A 20,194-nucleotide genomic window follows, 5' to 3' on the forward strand; every position below is an offset into this window, starting at 1 on the left:
ACTGAAGCTAATGACAAAGTAAAATAAAATCTATTTATTTGAAGTGACTTGAACTCTTTAAAAAGCAATTCGTTTGAAATAACAATTCGAAGCCACCCGAAATGCCAATTTACTTTCTGCCTCCTTAATGCCGCATATTTTTTGGCGACAATCTGTCTGCGACGGACTCTAAAACCCACATCTGTTTGCTGGTGAGAAAAAAAGAAAACCCCTCAATACATATGGACCCCCATGGGTAACACCATAATTTGTGCCAGATCTCCTCAGTCTGTCTGAGGCTTTTGTTTTCATCCCGTTTGAATTATTGCTACTCCAAGGCCTATCATTTTCGTGTGCATATCAAAAAGCGACCCGATGTTCTCCAACTCTGATCGTTCGAGCCATGAATCATAAATACACAACCGGATCGACGGATTTCCTCCTGAAGTGCAGGTGTGAATTCTTCAATTCACGGCCGACTGTGACGAACGTGGTTTCCTGTCGCAGAAAAAAACACTTGTCCGGAGCTCAAAAACTGAATGGTTTATGATCTCCTAAATGGCATTGATGCTTCTTCGTCTTCTTCCTACCGCACAGGCCTAAATGGTGACCCACAAAAATGAGGGTTCCTACCACAGCATCAACGATCACGCAACACACACTCCGTTCCAGTTTTCTCTTTTCAACATCCAACCGTGTTTTATGCTTCTTTTCCATCCAACATCCTACCTCCACCCGTCTTAGTCAGGCGGACGGGTAATTTAAATATTAAATTAATATATTTTCGCTTCATACCGAAAATTAATGTCGATTGTCGGCTGCGGTGACGGTACCTGCGGTCGATCCGCAAAACACCCCATTTGCACACCCCAAAGCCACCCCCGACTTTACAAACATTGCGCCTCAACCAGTGACGCTTTCACGACTTGCGCAAACGAACGCCGCAGGGAAAAGCTGGGCCGAGCGGGCCCAAGGGAGGGTGTGGCGTGTGTGGAATGTGTCAATGTTGATAATTTTGTGACATTTATTATTTCCCGTGTGTGCGTTGTCGAATTGTCTGTGCTTTTTTTCCATGGTAGGTTATTTTGGCATCATTAGGTTGTTTTTTCTTTCCTTCCTTTTCTTCAACCCACGTATGTTTTTATTTCTTGGTGCTTTGGGCGGCAAACGCGCTTTGTGCATGTTGCTTATCATGTGCCGCATGCCAAATGAGACGCTTTAGTTGATCTCAATGCGTCGCTTTGATGTGGTGACACTATAATTTGGACGATGGAACCATACTTAGTTTTTGTTTTTCTTTTCATGCGCTCTTTTGCAATTTATTTATTTATTTATTTTAATTTTTATCTTGGTACCCCCTCTTTGTCACCTTCATCCCGCATCATTACAGGCAGGTGTTACAGTACCGAATATTGTCGGTGAGGATTGTGCGGGCGAACGCGATAAAGCCTTCGTTTGATGTATGAATTTATTATTTTAATTTAATACCCTTGTTTTAATGTCTTATCATTCATGAATTGGGTTGGAGGCTGTTAAAAAATTGAATTATGTATTCCAAAAACACAAAACCCGAAAGAATTTTGTATCATCATTGGTTGGGCACTCGTCATTAGCAACGACATGTTCGAAGTAATTACATTTAAAACAATAAGAACCATCGAGACGCATCAAAAATATGAAGCATTAGAAAAGGCAAACCAGCAGACAACGCACGAAACGAACATTTTAATGAAGCATCGCGGTGGGATTCGAAGCTCAAAACAGAGGGCAGGACAAAATAAATCGATGAATTTATTATTGCAAATAAAAATATGGCCAACAATAAATTGAGGGAAGATGATAATAAAATGCTCGACTGCTTGGTTGCACCCCGTCGTCGTCGTTTGCTCGCCGGAACGCGCACCGGAACGGAACCGCTTTTCTGATCGGTCTGGCTCCGCAGCAACGAACTTGGACTTTCAAAATGTTCACTTTATTTTAACGATTTCAAATAAATGACCAATCCATCACGTGTCCGAAGAGCGGCAGCCACAACAACAGCGGACCAAAATCACAATGTTGAATGACAGATCGGAGGATTTTCTTCGCTAAATTATTCCCCCACCATCGCTACACGGGACGGGCGGTCTTGGGAGAAGGCCGGAGGAAAAGATATCAAAATTTTGTTTGGCTTTTATGCTTCACTTCTCGGAAGCAGCCCGCTGCAGAACGAGCCGCAATCGGGAAACAGAGGCGCTGCAAATATTGATTATTTCTTTTGCCTGCCCAATGGAACCCGTTCGCACGAAATCGATCAACCCGTTTTGGGGAAGAATCAGGGATGGAAATGATCATTCGCACGCTTGTGTGTTCGCTTCGGACGCATCCATAAATGGGGCCCCAATGTAATTCCCTTAAAGCGAGACGGCCGAGCTTCCGTTTTTATATTTTCTTTCGGGCGACCGAAAGGTATTAAAATCTGCACGTTCCTTCCCGGACCACCAGAGTTTCCATTTTGCATGTTGCAGGGATTTGCCTTCCTGTATGATGCGTGTTCGGCTCATGAATGGGGCTCTATTAATGAGGATTCATCGTAACCGATGACTGGACCGACGTTTACCGAGGGAAACGCATGGAAACCGCACATATAGTCACGGCCAAACGAAACACAATGTGGCAATGAAATCCACCAAAAATCGAACCTTCGATCGACGTTTAAACGAGACGACTGATCGGGCGAAACGATCTCGATCGGGTTTGATGCGTTCATCTTCTGCTCGAAAAATAATCGGATGAGCTTCATGTTTCCAGGAATTTTCATTCGGCTGGGGTTTTATTTGAATCCCATCAAATGCTTTAGAACGCACATCATGGTTTACTTTTCCATGTTTCTCGACGAGAAAAAGTTTAAAATTGATTTATGTGCACTCGCAAATGATCGATCTTTGTGTTTCATTATTAAGCTTTGCGAAAAAATGTTTAAAAAATCCCAGTAAGTTGAGAGCGGAGTTTAATTTCATAAAAATATAAATTCTTGGTCTTTCTCGAATAGTCTTTAAGCTCGCTTTGCAAATAACAAGTTCTGGGCTTTAATAAGGAAATGATTTTTAAATTTGTTATGCACTTACATTTAAATTCTTTAATCATCTTCCCTTTTTTATTTGGAAATCCAACCACTCGAATCGTGATCGTACAGCTTCCACTCGATGCTGCCACCGCATCCAATCTTGATTCCACGCTGCATTTTGTGTTGGGTGTAGAAATGCATGTAAAGTATGTTTGCACAGTCAATTAGAACACCCTCGACAGACAGACTAGTCGCGCCAAAGGTGCGCGCAGAAGGTTGGAATTTCTTCCGATGAATAATTATTTGTGTTCCCTGCTCATCGGAGCCCTGCCTACCTCTCTTCCTATCATACTCACTCACACACACACATGGAATCCTCTTCCATCGTTTCCCCCCAATGGACGGGACAAGAACACTATAATCTTCAGACCCACAAGAAGTTCGCATCCTAACCGTCCCCGGAGACATACGGGATGCGTTTTTACCTACCTTCTTCTGTTGCTTATTTGAATTAACATCTTCGTTTTCCATCTCTCCTTCTTCTTCCCAGGTACATGAAGTATCTCTATCCGTACGAGTGCGAGAAGAAAAACCTGAGCACCCCGGCGGAACTGCAGGCGGCCATCGATGGCAATCGGCGCGAGGGACGTCGCTCGAGCTATGGCCAGTTTGATCCGGTAAGTGCAATGAACGATGCTCATCCTCCTCAGCCCTGGTGTGCCGCGTACCATACGGCACCAGTTGGTACAGGTGTTAATCGAGGCGTCGTTGGACGTGGACTGACCAACATTGGTGGACTTATGCACATCCGAATGGATCCAATGCATACGTTTATACTTCTACGATAACTTTGCCTTGGGTTAGTTTTAACAGTCTCGTTGAACTTTCTTTTTATAAAACTAAATTAAAACTTATTATTTTCACCCACAAATCCGGTTTTCCAGTGGAAACTTTGCGAAACGATACTCCGCAAAGGGGAGGACGCATGTTATGCGTCTTGTTTAACGCCTTCCTCCCGCGATCGACGGACCGAGTTGATCATCTGAGGCAATATTTACCCTTCGGACTTCATTAACAATGAGTGCCCATGCTGCCTAAGGCGTCTGGACTGTCCGGTACAACATACTAGACCTGCATTCCTTCGGTTCCCTCAACATATCTACTTCTTCTAGAGAGTTGAGAACGCAACTTGGTTGCCGGTTCAACGGGGTTAATTATGTTCAGCTATTGATTTTCTCCACTCCTATGGCGGTGTTGTTTTCGAATCGCAAGGGAAAATGTTTCATTTTTCCGAATGGGTTCGAGCGGATGCAAGACATGTTCCTCCGCGAAGAAGGAGAAATTCAATCGTCTCGTTTATGATCGTTTCTTTATTATGACCCATTGCAATAACATAAAACGACGGCAATGATGCACTAACGTTCGATTCATGCTTATGTACGGAGCGAGTGGTCGATATACTAAACAGCGGCAGAAGAAACCCGAACTCGACGATTGAAAACATCATCGACGCCTTTCGAAACACAATGTGTACCAAAACAACGATCATGTACGGAACACATGTTGTTCTGTGTTAGCTACTCAAAAAAACGGGCAAACCCGCGTATCCAACAAGTGTTACTGGTTTTTACGCTCTCCCGGGTCGCCTTCACTTTTTCTTTTGGCGCATTTTGTTGCTTTTTCCCCTATAAAACATATTACGCACGTACGACGCATCGACCCGCCAAGATCCACCATCGTGATCGTGATCGAAATAACGGCTCGTGTCGATGGAAAAACAATACCGCATCGGGCTAACTGATGTTCCGGCGGATCAAATCACGCCTCCTCGCGCGGGAAATAGCGGTGGGGAAGGGAAGGCAACCAGTTTTCGTTGAATGGAGTCGGATGTTTTTTGTTATGCATTTGCACAACACAACTAACCACAAAACAGGATGCGGAACGGAAATGGAAAATTCATTCATTGATTCGAACGTTTTCGATAGGATACTCTGGGCATGTTGCCCTCTGAATCACCGGATGCTGGAATCATGTTTCGGTTGGGAAAACGTTTTTTCGAGCTTGGAAATGTCAGTAGGATGTTAGGGTTTTAGAGTTCGATCGATTATTTTGCTTTTGTTTTTAATCTGACAAATCCTCAAATGTTCATGTTTTATTGATTCTCGTTACTAGAATTCCTCTACAAACCTTGACGCCTTGATGTATGCAACACTCTCCCATCACTCATTGGTAGATGTTAGTATCCTCCATTAGTGCGTCCGCTAATTTTACCTGTTCGTCACCTTAAAACCCACTTGTTAGTGGCAATCGTTGATAACCTGAGTTTTTTTCCTTCCGCCCCACAGCCATCAGTACAGCGCTCGCCGATCCCGCAGGGTATGTCCCAGATGCCGCCGCTGTCGCTGGTGTCACACGTCAACCAGCAGCAGCATCACCATCGGCTGCTGCCCCCGGTCGGTCAGATCCCGAACATGCTGCCGGCCGAGTTCGAGCAGCGCATGCTCAACTACATCAAGATGTTCCAGCCGAAGGAGATGAGCCGGGCCGCCAGCCCGGACAAGCTGTCGGCACTGAACGCGCTGGAACTGTCGCGCGTCGCCCTCTGGAACATGTACAACCCGAGCCCGAACAGTCCACCGAACTCGCTCAACACCAGCCCGGAGAACAACATGCAGAGGTAAGTAGTTTGTGGGAGATTATTTGTTCCTATGTTTCGGTTGGTTCTTTAAAACGTTCGCTTCCTCGCTTGTTTGCAGCGCCCTGGATCTCTCGGAGTCGCCAGACCACGCCATGGCATCGATCAAACGTGAACGGGACCATCCGGTCGACTTCAGCGACCCGAGGGACTACGGTACGGGGCTTCCACCGCCGGCCAAGCGTAGCCACCACAACCACCATCACAGCCACTCGCACCACAGCCGCTCCCTGACGCCCCAGAAGCTGAACAGTTCCTCGCACGACGAAGACGACGCCCGGTCGGGCAGTACGCCGATCAATCTGCGCGAAAATGGCGCCCACGGACGTCACCGACCGTCGACGCTAGACGACGACGGCGATGACGAGGAGGACGATACGATGGACGACACGGCGGACCACGAGGACGACATGATTCGGGCGTCGATTGCGGCCGCCGCCGCTGCCGCTGCCGCCGTTAACCAGCATCCGCTCGCCCTCAGTCTGGCCGATCACCATCTACAGCAACAGCAGCAACAGCAGCACCATCAACAGCAGCAACGTGAACGGGAACGCGAGCGGGTCCAGCAGCAGGTTGTGGCCGCCGCTCGTGAACAACAGCAGCAGCAGCAGCAACAGAGAGAACAACACATGGCAACACTGGATCTAAGTATACTGGACCGCGAGCGACAGCGCTGCGACAGTGCCGACAACAACAAGCTGAAACGCCAGAGCCAGCAGCATCAGCAGGGTCAGCAGCATGGACAGCAGCTGCTCGAGCAACACCACCACCAAAGGCAGTTGCAGGCGAGGGTGGCCCGTGAGCTACGGAAGCACGAGAACGGCGATCATCGGCTCAGTCTCACGCCGGACAGCGATCTGCACCATTCGAAGAACACATCCGGAGGGCTCGGAGATCCATTCAGCTCGCCGCTCGGGATTACCGGCATGCAGTTCAAGCTGATCAGTCGAGGTAAGTTGACGTTCTAGAACATATTTTCTAATAGCACTAAGTGAATACTGTGTCCTAGCTTATGTCAGAGCACGACTCAAGTACTGGATTTAGAAAGCAGATATAAAATTAGATTCAAGTCTAAAATGCAACATTAAAGCTTGGTATTCTAGATATTCTGGATGATGAATGCATTAACTAACAACATACCTGCTTATCAAATATTTCGTAAACAAATTTGAGACTCAAAGTTCAGGACAAAAACACTAAAGATTCGACGTCAAAAATATAAATGTCTTGAAAAAGTTTTCTATAGTTTAGAACTTGAGAAGAACGTACTCGATGATGTCCATCATTAACACACCAAAGTTTTGGAATGCACAAATTGTCTACAAGAGTTCCCTAAACCGTTTATACTATTGACTTCTAAGCCTTAGATAAAATAGTAACACTCATAAGCTGGCTTTAGATCGGAATGAGAACTCGCATATCCATCTGACACATTTCTTTTATTCTTTCTCCATCCTCAGGAGATGCCAGCAAAGGCGACCAGAAGCTGGTAGTGACGATGGAGTTCAACGGCGTACAGTACGAGGGCGTCCTGTTCGCGAACCCACTCTCCTCGACGGCCGTGTCCGCACCTGCATCGACACCTCCTTCCTCCTCCGTATCGGCCACCTCCGCCTCTCCCGTCGGTTCCATGGTGTCGCCGGTAAAAGCCGGCCCGATCATCTCACCCCTGGACGAACGTGATTCGGCGTCCAACGTGGACGTACAACTGAACTCGCTCTCCTCTGTAGCCGCCTTGACCACGTCCAGCAACGGTTCCATCAACTCGAACGGCAGCAACATCAACAACACCACCAACAGCATTAGTTCGTGCGTCCAACAGCTGCAACTGCAGCAGGATGGTGTCCTTCCCTCGGTACCGACAACGGTACCTACATCGGCTCCCAGCCCAACCCGACCTCTCGTGTCCTAGACGGGGGAACGAAAAGGAGAAACACTTAGGGGAAACAAGAATCTTCAACAATGCTCTCTCGCTATTCTACCTTACTTCGCTTAGAAGGCAGATAAAACGATACACACACACATCAGGGGTGGAAAACTTACCGTGCTAGGTGTACGGTATGCGAATTAGATTTTCCTTCGCTCTTTCCTTTCCGCGCGGAACCCCACACATCGCCACAAAGCTAATATTTTCCATTCTCGCTATCCGCTCCCCAAAACACGACACGACACGGAACTACACGGAACTCCTTTCCGCAGCCTCGACAGTAGCTTTTAGGTCCATTTCACCGTTAGCTTAGAGATGCTAGTAAACCCTCATGAACTGTGTATAGAGTCTAGGATGGAAACACCGATCCGATCGTAACCCTCCAGCGAGGATCGATGATGTTTTTTTTATCAAGAAACCAACTTTTTACATGTTTGCGTGCGATAGTCTAAACTGTATCATTTTTTATCGATATCGACGCATTCGACTTTAGGTTAGCCCGGTGAGAATAAATTCCACCTCGTAGTGAGTTTTAGGTTTATTATACATCAATTTCCATGGCAACGACGTGATGGTTGCGTGGCAAAAAGTACGCAGCATTGAGTGTATATTTTTGCAAACAGGTGGAGTAACACACAGGAAGCATAAAAGCAGCGATTGCTTGATCGTACGAAAGACGAGATAAAACACAAACGAGGGCTGTACAAAATAGTAAGAGAAGCGAAGTGAAGCAAACGTACTTCACTGTTAATTGAAAATCCCATTTCCTAACGATCATGTTTGCGCTGATGCCAGCACGTCCAAGACGACGAAGGATCAGATACAGTATGCAAAACGGCAACGACTTTCTTTAAAGCATCCCACACAGTCTTTACCAATGACTTTGTTTTTCGTTTTGGAACCTTTTTCTACTATTTTCTTATTTAAATCATCACAAACACCTATGTACTCTTCCCTCCTCTCCTATTTCACCATCATCTTCATGGAGCCAAAAATTATGTTTAACGATATGCAGGTGATCCGACCTTTCGCCTATCGATTTTCCTATATTATTTTATTATCTTTCGTATGTGTAGATTTAGCGTTTTTTTTTTTTTGCCAACTTTTGTACACAGTTGTAGTTCGTTTTGTCCCTCCTCGGAAGCACAAGGAGGGGAAAACGCCAGGAGACACGATTATACGATCTTATAACACATAATGTACTGTAAGTAGCGTGTGGGAAGAAAGCGCGATCGATAGATGAATGGTGAGGAGATAAGCAACTGTTTAAAAATGATAAACTGAAGGTAGCACATAGCGGAAAAATTGTATCTAAACAAGTTTGTGCAGTTTCGTAAGGCGTTAGACCTTAGAGAATATATAGAAAGAGTAGCATGAATACAGGATGAAAGTAATAAAACAAAAGAATATAGAGGACACACAAAACTAGATTGCACATTTTGAAACACGCTATTCAATGAATTTGAGCTCCTGGGAAACTGTAGACAAAACCAACTAGCTCAAAGAAAACTCGCTCCTGTAGCGAATGGCTTTCCGAGGTTTCCCCGCAACCAATGGATATCCGTTGCGATGAAAACGTTTTTTCCTAGTTTTAATTTTATTCGTTTGCAATAATATTTTATAACATTAGAATTTCCCTTTCTATCATGCAATGCTAGTGAACAAGGTAAGGAGAAAAAAGATGGATCGTGTGTGAACGATTTGTTAAATTAAACGAAATTATCCTCGCCCTACGTATACACATAAAAACAAAAGCAGGAAGGATGTGAAGAAACTGTACCGATACATGCCGTAGATTGGTTGAACGTTTTTGTTTTAATTTAAATGTTATAAGCAATGCCTATTAACGGATGGCGAAAGTAAAAAGGGTAACGAGCGAAGTTTGCGGTCTTTTCTTATTTGTACGGTCGTCTTGGAGACGATTTTACTGCTCCGGTTTTTGCACTTGAAACCATTCTCCAAAATTTTCTCGCTGTAAATCAGTATGTTCGAAAACAAAATGGCAAACACTAGTTTATTTTCTATTCATCCGGAGTGGAAAATCATTTGCTAGCGTGATAAGCGAGACAGTACATGAAATAGCTGTAGAGGAATAACACGTATTTCAAATTCTCCTTTCTCTGTTTTTCCGAGCGCATCGTAGTAGACGTTATGTATGTAGGAACGCATATGTAATAATAATGAATTGTCCGTTTTAAATAATAATTGAAAATCCATAAAAATATGAGTAGAAAAACTAAAAACACTATTTATGTTGTTTCAATATATCCGAACAATTCTTGAGAAAAACTGGAAGTGATTTAAATTGTTCATCTAATTAGTAATCCCCATAAAGTGTAAAATTTCATTTATGTAGATTTAACCAGATTTATTTTTTTTAAGTTGTCAAAATTTCAAAAAATGATGGTTTTACTTCTCAAATTTTTAACCTCACCATTGACTGAAACATTTCAAAACGCCTTGAATAATTTCTAACTGTATAAACGCTTCAAATTGTTCCATAGGTGCATGTCTTGGCTAAATCTTTGTGGATGTATTATTTCGGATACAATTTTGTTATATCTTTTGTTGCACTATTTTACACTATATTTTTTGTGCATAATTTATTGCGGTTCATATGAAATAGAAAGTTATATAATAAGAATTAAAATCATGTTAATTCAAGAATTCATACTGCCTGTACAAAATTACTTTATTAGTTCCATATTAACCGAGTCGTTTCCGACGAATCAAAAAGTACTTTCTTTACATAACTTGTATCTTGCTTTATTCACAAAATAAACGATGTTATTATTCCATAATTGTTGTATGAGAACTATGAAACGCTAAACGAAAAACGCTCGAAAGTTAGAAAAATAAAAAAAATTTAAAAAAAGATAAAAATCAAATTTTAACAAACTCAAAAATATATAGCGTACAACTTATAACTTACCTGTATGACAGGGAAATCACAAACAAAATATTCCAACTCAAGAAGATGATCAAAAGCAAAAAATAAACAGCAAACATGTTTTGATCTCTACAATTCTATTCCTTCCAACTACCGCACGGAGTTTAGCTACAAGCAACACCGTTTTGAGACGTTGAGCAAATCGTATAAAAATTGCAACGACTTTGATTGTTCTCTAGTTTTTGCTATCACTCGGTACACAGTTATCGATGTAAATTGAAATGATCAGTTTTGAAAGCATGACTACCAAACAGTTTCAATGTACATATATCTGCGCCTCTTTTCCCGTTTCTTTTGAGCCGTCTCGCGTAAGGCTATATAAGGCTCCTACAGTTGCTGATTATATTGCTCGTTTTGCGTATTGCGTTATAGCAAACGTTTGATTACAGCTTTCCAGCTTCCACATGTTTATATATTGCTTTTGTTTCAAATCGAAGTCACCAGGGGAAACGTATTTCTTGAAACCTACTCCGACCACCAACACAGAATCCTCAGCATGGCCGGGATGCACCACAGTTCTACCATAACTTTCTACTTTTACATAACCACGCTCGAGATACAAATGTGTTTAGCAAATGTACAATTGTTTATTTGTTTCTATAGCTTTCAACCCCACCCCTGCATACACACTCACTCTTCATTTCCCTTTCATTCCTTCAACATCATTAATCATCGGTCAAACCCGTTCGCATTTTATAACCTACTATTATATGCTCTTGAGTTCACATGTTGCCTAATAGAGTACATTCTAAGTTCATGCCATCTGTTCCACTTTTTTGCTTAAATTTCCCCTTCCTCCATCCTGCTCCAATAACAATTGGTTCCCGTAGTTGTGTTTATGGTGTGTGAATATGTAATGTACGCTAGTATAAGTTCGCTTAGCTACTTATATCATGCACTTTCATTTATATATGAATATATTTATGCCAATGCTATGTGGTTTCCGTTCACATAAATCACGTTTCTTTATATATGTATTGTTCTTCAATATCATTGAATACTATTGTGTTCAACACTCTCCTCCCTCTGCCCCGTTTTTTCTCCCTTCGTCAGGTTCTCCATCGCACACAAGAGATGGGATTTCGACGTAACAAATGGGGTTGTATAAATATGTATGTACGTCCTCTGTCTACCACGTGCGCGTTATTGTTGGGGCTAAATGTCGCTAGAAGAAAACAAACGAAAATCTTTCCTTAAGCCCTCGAGCTTTATTATTACAGCTTCATCTGTAACACACATTACCAGTATTTGCTCTTTGTTATCATACTACTATTATAATCTGTCCGTTAGTGTAAATGTTAGTTCAATCGCAACACAAGCGGGAAAATCCTCTTTCTTTCAACAAATATATAATAAGCCGCCTAGCAGCATATCTCTACTGGCATTTTCCTATAGCCGTTTTCGATATGCTTTACTGCAAACCGCAGGTCGTCCCTATGATTGGGATTTATAAATTCTCTTTCAAATTCCAGTTTCGTTGCACTACTAAACACAAAAACAAAATGTCCCACATTCCGCTATACGTAATATTCACGTATAAAGCATCCCCAACGGCGGGAGGATGTTAAACTTGAGTACTCATGTGAGAATACACTGCTGGGAAGCGAGGGACCGCGTTAACCGCGGCGTCCGGTTAATTCGTGATAGAGGTTCAATTCCTTTAAACGCGTATGCATGAATATATATATATATATGTATAGATCGTGTATATACCTATAAACGTGTATAATATTTCATTTCGTGTCGTGTTAACTATCAATGGCTCTCTAGAACCAATAGTGTTGTCGGCGGTTAGTAGCTGCCCTACCCTCAATCGCCCAAATCGCGGTCAATAAACGTGTCTCCTTCTGCTGACTTAACATATAATTCCTACCCTTTCTCATACAATGCACGTAATGCGTGTATGTAATATATGCACTTATCTATGGTTAGTTGGATTAGCTCTCACCCATAAAAGGGAACATTATCCCCGTACTATCGAAGAAAATCCGTAATCGTTCGCGAATACGAAGCAAACTACAATTCAACGAAACAAAAAAAAAATTGTGAAAATAAGAAACATACAAATTGAACCGAAATCTCACAATTCACTTAACCCACACACACACACACACATACACAAACTCAACGGTCACACATGATTCGCAAGTGATTCCCTTACGAAACCAAATCCAGCCTTTTCTTCACTGTTTGCTTTCACTCCTTACAAGAGAGTTTCGTTATCGTCTTCGTCGTCGTTGGTATAAATATTGAATAAAAAATATAGTTATATGTACTACGCGTGTAATGAGGTTGGTGTGGTGATGTGTGTGTGGGTGTGTGCATGCATGGTGCAGGAGAGACAACATTTTCTACATCTGGCTGACCGTTAATAAATTACTGCATAAATTATTGGTTCTCTTCCTTCATCCGCGCAGGCTTTCGAAATAGTATTTAAAGACAACAAATCGATCGACGCACGACGATTGTGTCACGAATGAAAGTGCTAGCTTTCGTGTGGGGTTCAAGGGGTTAATGGTCAGTTAATGGTGTTCAACCATGCTGTGGCATTCATTCCGTGTAAATCGCAAGAATTCCCCGTTGTTTGCGTGAGTTCATTAGTGCCCTCCTTCGGTGTTGGAAGTCGTTTAAAAAAACACATGCAACTATCGACGATCAATTCTTCGAGCGTCTGGATGAGCGTCGGGGTCGAGTTCCACCACCACCATTCGCCGGAAGACGACCACCATCGGTACCCGCTCTTCCTACTTCACGTCTTCGCTTTGACCCTCAGGCACTTTGAGCTTGCGGTTGATGACCGGTGGCGGCCATCATCATCTCACCGGAAGCAGTGGTGCCATTCTTTTTGAGCAGTTCACCACCCGGCGTCGTCGTCGGTGTTGCCGGTTGCTGCTGCTGCTGCTGGCCACCCTTCTTGTCCTGGTCCTCCTTGAAGAATATCTTCGTGATCACAATGTCGCCCGTGCTGAGCGTCTGGCACGCTGCTTCCTTCATTTCCTTCGGCGGTGGTGCGACCGCCGGTGCCTGGTGGGAGTAGTGGCCGTGGCCAGATGGCGGTAGTGGTGGCGGCGGCGTCACTGAGTGTTGTAGTCGGGCTGCTATCTTGGAGCTGGATTTGTTCGTTCGGCTAGAACGGAGGGGTACGAATGACAGCGGTTAATCGTTTGATCGAATCGGACTACGCCGACATTTACTTACCCCTTACTGGCATCCTTTTCCTTCGCCGGCTGCAGAATGTTATCGTTAGTTACTACAATCGTATTGGCATTGAAGCTGGACATTGTGTCCGCGAACGACTGGAAACGGAGGGTTTGGAAAAACAAAAAATCAAAAAGCTAATATTAATAAAGGAACTTAAAACGAAAGTAAAGTTTATGCCAAAGGACAATGAAATTTTGTTAAGTTGCTTTAAGTGTCCTTTATTCTACTTAACTCATTTACTTTTTTTTAATAAACGCTTCTTGAACCTCAAACCATCACTTATAGACTCAAATTACCATGGCAACGACAATGTAAGTTTATATGCGCTGCTTTTAGATTCCGACGTCGTTTATCAGTTAGTGTTGAGTGTATTTCGTTTGAATTAGGCGTTAACAAGAGAAGCAAGGCTTCGCTACAACCAGATTGTTCCTTCAACTACTTTTTTACTAACGATCTTACTTACACGTACCTGATCGTTCGGTAGCAGGGTAGCGGCGGACAAGATCGCCTCCAGCTTGTCGATCTTCGCCATCCGATCCATCGTCGTGTTGGATAGGATCTCGTCCATCAGCTGCATCGACTCGGTCAGGCTCGGCGGTTCGGAGTTCTTCGGCGAGAACGTACCACTACCGGCAGTGCCAGTCCCCGGCAACGAATTGTCCGACGGTACACTGTCAATGCTTTGGTAGTCCTGCTCGTTCCCATCGCACTCGTCGTCCGAATCGCTCTGATCGCACCGGTCGCGGTCGTAATTTTCCAACTTGTCCAGCTTCTTGGCCACCTTGTACGATACGCGCAGTTTCTCCTTTTCCTCCTCCGTTAGATCCATGTACCTGAAAGTGATAGGAAGAGATGTTTAGTGCCTTTGTACGCGACGTCTTCACCCAACAGTACAAACCTCAACAGTCGGATCTCCCGGTTACTCAGGACGATGTTTTTGCTGGCCGACTTTAGCTTCACCTTTAGGTCCTGTATTTCCGACCGTACCTTTCGTTGCTTCTTGCGCATTTTTACATCCACTGGGCGGATTAGCATTAAAATCTGCTCAGTGCACAGCTCCGACAGCAACTCGCGGTACTCTGGCTTGATTGACCTGATAGAGGGAATGGATAAGGGCAGAATGAGGGTTAGAAAATCGCAACCACTACGCATTCCTTATTTCACTCACGTCGCCATGTTGAGGTACAGCTGCTCGTTGATCAGAATCAGCACGTCCCCGGCAGCGTACAGCAGCATATCCCGTGTCAATGGCCTTCGCGCCCAATACTTCTGGTCGCGCCGATAGACGTTCTTCAGCTGGTCCTTCATCGGGTTCACGGTTGCATTATACATCTCGCATAACGTATTGAGGGATACATTCTTCACCTTGTACACCTGCTTGCCCTGGTCCTGGAACTGGAGCACCGCGTGGGCAGACTGAAACCCCAATGGACGAGAGAGAAAAAGTATGTGTCGTCAATCGAATTACGATGTCCGGTTCACTTCCTTACCTGTGTGTCGAAGACGTTCCGCAGCAGAATCTGGAACTGCTGGTACAGATTAACCGAGTCGTTCCGGCAGTCGTGTATCACCTTGACCACCTTCTCCGACTCGAGAATCTCCTTCAGTCCACCCTCGACCACCATATCGGGGCAGGTGGCAATGTCGAAGATGAACGCTTCGCCGCGCGTCGTCCCGAGCTGCACCAGCGTTATCTGCCCCCGAATGCCCAGGTTGATGCCTTCGCAGTCGAACGATACGATCGCCTGCTCTTCCAGGGCCGACTTCAGGATGGCGTTGGTGACGAACAGTGACTCCTTGACGGTCGAAATGACGCGCGTGTTTTGCAGCACCTTAATCTTCCACGTGTCGCCGATGAAGTAGTTGTTCGAGTGCACCGGACTTGCGCCACTGTTTTGTCCAATTGCCGGTGGCGTCGGCGACATCGTTCCCGGCTGAGTACCGTTGCTTCCCGGCGTTAGTGAACCCGAAGACGTCGTCGTCGTCGTCGTCGCCGTTGGAACTTGCTGTTGCTGTTGGGACGCTTGCTGCTGTATCGCTCCCATCGCATGTTTGTCCTTCTCCAGATTTTCGGCAAGTGTTTTGATCACGAGGCTGTTGATGCGCTGTTTCAACGTTTGGTTCTTCGCGTTAACCCCGGCTATGTTGGGCGTCTGTTGCTGTTGTTCTTGCTTCACCTGTTGGTTAATCAGTCGTTCGTTGACTCCACCCCTCGACGGGGCATCCTGTGACGGAGATGTTGAGGTGGTAGTGTTCGTCCCCGCGTCATTCATCGACCCTTTGATGCTCGCTGGCTGCAGTGACTTCGAGTAGCTCGTCACGACGGGACAGTTCTTGGGGCACAAGTTTTCCATCTTGAAATCGTTCGTAATGAGCAAACTATCGAAGCCGCTCGTCGGTTCACCTTTGCTGTTGTTCGCTCCGGCTACCAGGGGGCTGCCGGCCCCGCCGACACTCACCGACACCGGCTCGTTGAGCTTGAAATCTCCGATCATATTCTTCGGTGAAGCCGTCCGGCTCGTGTTACTGCTACCGTTGGCACTGCCCATGCCGATGCTGCCACTACCGCCACCCAAATCCCGCCCGCCGATAAAGCTCGGCGACGAGGCGTGCAGACCGCCACCGTGCGGACTGGCGGCCCCCGACCGGGAGAGGGTGGGCCCGGAGTGTCCAAGGCTTGCACCACCACCACCGAAGGTGCTGTTGGAGAGGTTCAGCTTGTCCTGCGCCTGGCGGATGTGCGAGTCGGATAGCCGGGGCTTCTGCAGCAGCGTGACTAGATTCGATTGGATGTGGAAGCAGTCGGAGAACAGCTTCAGAAACGTCTTCAGGTCGGCCGGGTTCTTGAACATGTGGAACCACTGCTCCTGCGGGAAGTTCGACGTGACCATGTGGAACAGCTGGTCGACCAGGATGGGGCCCTTGATCTCGATGACGTGCGCGAACGAATCGAGCAGCTGCTGGGTGGCCTGGGTGTCGATCGACGAGTTTGGCAGATGCAACCGTTCCGAGGCCGGCACTTCCTCCTCGTCCTCGCAGCCCACCAGCACCACGTTCTCGTTGTCGATCACCTGGAACGTGTCCGGGTGCTTCAGCAGGAACTCGGTGAACTCGCGGATGTGCTGGCCGGAAATGTGGCGCACCTGGGGCGACGCCTGACTCCGATGCCCAAGCAAGCTGCGGATCGGGACCTCCGTCCCCTTGCCATACTGCAGCAGTTTGTGCTTGAAGTAGTCCTTCGCCTCCTTGATGTAGTCCCGCTTGCCCGACATCGACGAGTCATCCTGGCTGCTCGACTGGTACGAGTTGATGTGCACCAGGTCGCCATTGATCTCGAACAGAACCGGGTACTGTGCTAGGAACTTTTTCAGACCTACCAAAGAGAGACCGACGAGATAAATGTTGTTAATTATTTACATCAAAGCAAGCGTTCCCTCCATCATAGTTCCTCTTCTCGTGCCCACAAGAACCAATCTCACCACTCGAACGATAATATCCGATAAAAGTGTTATCATTTTGTAAACAGCCCACCCCACCGCCCATACGTGACTTTCAAATGGAGAGATAACGCCGCCAATGGCATCTTCGCCACGGACACTTATAGGAGGCAAGTGCCCGATGCTTCCGTTCGAATGACTTTCGTAAAGTTACGCAAAAGGCCGTTGCACACCGTTCGAAGCGGGTCAATTTATTGGCCACAAAAACCATCGTTACGCATCATAAAGCAATTCGTTGGTGGGGAGTCCATTCGCTCGGTCAACAGTCGCTCTCTCTTTCGACCGTTCTTCTTACTTACTTTTTGTTTTGCAAAGAGAAGAAGTTTGGGGAAAATCTCACACTTTCATCAACACGTGGGCAGTTTGTATAACACCTTCCGTCCAAAGCCAGACCAGAAAACCAGTCGATGATGCTGGTGAAGTGTGTCTTAGGGCTCGACCGGTGGTTGGTGTTCAGTTTTCTGCGAGCTATGAAATCACATTAAAAATCAATAAACGGCACACATAAGAGCCAAAATTGTGAGTGGTTCTGGTACGAAACTGAACGAAAAGTTATGAAAAGGAAGTGCAGTTTTCTCAGGAGAATATGTTCTTCAGAAAATCCACTTTAATCCCGTTCACTTCCCATCCATTGGGAAAACAACATTATTAAAGGTGCGCAACCTAATAAAACATATAGAATTAACTGAGTAGAGAAGACATCTTTCTGTGGAAAAGTTGTCGTAATTTCGATAGAAACAACAGTATCCGTTAAGAGCTTTGGAAACCTTATTTGCGCGAGTATAATACCACCTTTCGATAACACTACCTCGATGTTTCTGACTCATTTTGTTGTTCTATTAATCCTTATCCAACTTTATAAAATCTACTTTAGTTCTGTAACATTGAACATTTTTAGCATTTTAAATGCTATTGCTAAAGTTTTAAACGCAAAAATTAAAAAAAATCTTTACAATTGTTTAAAACTCAACAGTGGTTGAGCAAAGACAAAGACAAATGCTAAATGGTTTGATAATTAAATTAAATCAGCCAAAATAGCAACTCGCACGAAAATGTAAGATAAAACTAGCTGAAGCAATGCAACAAATTGTAGTATAAACAACATTCTTACTTTCCAATACACTATCCCGATGCTCAAATTACAATTTACAAAATCTACATTAATGCTGTACCATTGACCAATTTTAACATTTTATAAAATTCTTTTTAATTGTTTATAACAAAACAATGGTGCCTTGTTTATATTGAACCACAGATAAAGACAAATGTTAAATGGTTTGATAATGTAAATAGCAAAAATAACAACCCGAAAATGTAAGACAAAACTTTGAAGACATTAAGAAATACAGAAATTTGTTATAAAAAAATAACAATACAACAAATAGCCGAATCAAACAACATTGTTATTTTTCAAAACAGTAGTCATGAATAATACGGGGGTTTTCCTGAAAGAGTTTAGCATAATTCTTGTATTCAAAGATTCGATTTTCCTTTTTGAAATGTAAAACGTAAAAATGTAAACCTCATTTTCTAATTATTACAATATCAAAAAGCTTTAGCTAATCTTTTGATAAAGATACTCCAAAATAACCAACCTTCAGACAAATTGTGTTATTTATTAGATACGAACTTAAACACAAAAATGTATCGAAATTACTTTTAACAGCGAAAAAGCATTCTCATGCAATTGCATTCAACATTGGGTTTTACTCGTCAGTCTACTCCCCCGGCCCTTCTACATTCCCATCTGATGTTGCTGCAATTTTAACCAGCATACCATAAATGTCACATGTTGTGGACTATAATCAACGCTTATCGCCTCCGGGGATAACATTTATTGCAGCAGCAAAGCACTGTTCTATCCTCGTTGCTTCGGTGCATTCACCTCCGTGCAATGCGCCGACCACGAATGCAGCTGCATCGAAGGAGATTAGGATTCAATTTTGACCGAATTTTTAAGAGCCCCCCTGGTTCTGGGGTCTGGTGGAATGTAGAACATCGAAAGCAGCAGTAGAAGTAGCTCCGCGGAAAAAGCACGTTCCAGCGGCCACAATCCAGCCGGGGAAATAAATGTACACTCGAATATATAAATTCCCCCACCCGAGCACACAACACACGGCGGCGGCCACCGTTAATTTATGTATGTGGGTAAAATGTAAACATCGGCACCGGTCGACCAGCTAAACACCGCACTTACCCCTCCCAGAGCTCCCTTCGACATTCCCAAGCTAAATGCCTCCGAATGGCGCGTGGAAGATTTGCCCAAAGACCCAGCCCAGCCCAGCCCAGCGCGCAGTGGAAAGTTGGGGGTTGGTGGTTTTCCTTTGCTAGCCGCCGGATCAGGTGCGAATAACACTTAACACCACCCTCCGATCCCGTCCGTCCTGTCCCAGCCGTCGTCGCCGTGTTCTGCTGGCCGCGTTGGGGAGCGTTCACCTTTGCCTACGTCAATCAAACCCGCCCAATTCCGTCCTCCCGTCAACTGCCCCGAAATTGAAACGGGCGACGACGCCGATGATGTCGTACCACGGGGGGAGGGTTCTCTTCCCGTATTAGACGACTTGCCTCCTTTCGCTCTCTCCACGCTGAATGTCACAAATCAAAGGCAGGTTGGCGCTTCCTTGTGGCGGGCACCAATACCAACAGTTCCCCCCCCCCCCCCCCCCCCCCTCCCCGGGTCTACGAGCGTTTGGAAGTTCAGTCCCACGTCGCCGGCATTCGGTGGTTGCTTGGATCCTGCTGCTGCTGCTTATGGTTTCGGTGCACGTCGTCGCAACCCGGAGTCGATCGACTGGAACCACTTTGACTAAATAACCGTTAACCTTCTTGGAGGCGGCGTGGGGGATGCGCGAGGTACGGGAGCTGAGGCAGTACGTGCCCAATACCTTCGTTCTTTGTG

The 20,194-nt window shown here is 45.1% G+C and overlaps 2 protein-coding genes across 3 annotated transcripts in view; one reads left to right on the forward strand and one right to left on the reverse strand.

Moving 5' to 3' along the window:
* Positions 1-9,731, forward strand: part of LOC131261990 (protein dead ringer) — a 95,796-nt gene extending 86,065 nt beyond the window's left edge. For both annotated transcript variants that reach the window (XM_058263877.1, XM_058263878.1), the window contains 4 exons: positions 3,576-3,702; positions 5,371-5,702; positions 5,782-6,671; positions 7,181-9,731. In XM_058263877.1, coding sequence (XP_058119860.1) covers positions 3,576-3,702; positions 5,371-5,702; positions 5,782-6,671; positions 7,181-7,632 — 1,801 coding nt within the window. In that variant the 3' untranslated portion in view covers positions 7,633-9,731. The remainder of the gene's footprint in view (positions 1-3,575; positions 3,703-5,370; positions 5,703-5,781; positions 6,672-7,180) is intronic.
* Positions 9,732-11,783: 2,052 nt separating this feature from the next.
* Positions 11,784-20,194, reverse strand: part of LOC131262097 (uncharacterized) — a 29,975-nt gene continuing 21,564 nt past the window's right edge. The window contains exons 2-7 of the mRNA XM_058264021.1: positions 15,289-17,171; positions 14,967-15,214; positions 14,697-14,891; positions 14,268-14,631; positions 13,796-13,893; positions 11,784-13,724 (exon numbers count right to left, since the gene is read on the reverse strand). Of these exons, the coding sequence (XP_058120004.1) occupies positions 13,367-13,724; positions 13,796-13,893; positions 14,268-14,631; positions 14,697-14,891; positions 14,967-15,214; positions 15,289-17,171 (3,146 nt within the window). The 3' untranslated portion in view covers positions 11,784-13,366. The remainder of the gene's footprint in view (positions 13,725-13,795; positions 13,894-14,267; positions 14,632-14,696; positions 14,892-14,966; positions 15,215-15,288; positions 17,172-20,194) is intronic.

The sequence above is a fragment of the Anopheles coustani genome, chromosome 2, assembly GCF_943734705.1.
Source record: "Anopheles coustani chromosome 2, idAnoCousDA_361_x.2, whole genome shotgun sequence".
Taxonomy (NCBI): Eukaryota; Metazoa; Arthropoda; class Insecta; order Diptera; family Culicidae; genus Anopheles; species Anopheles coustani.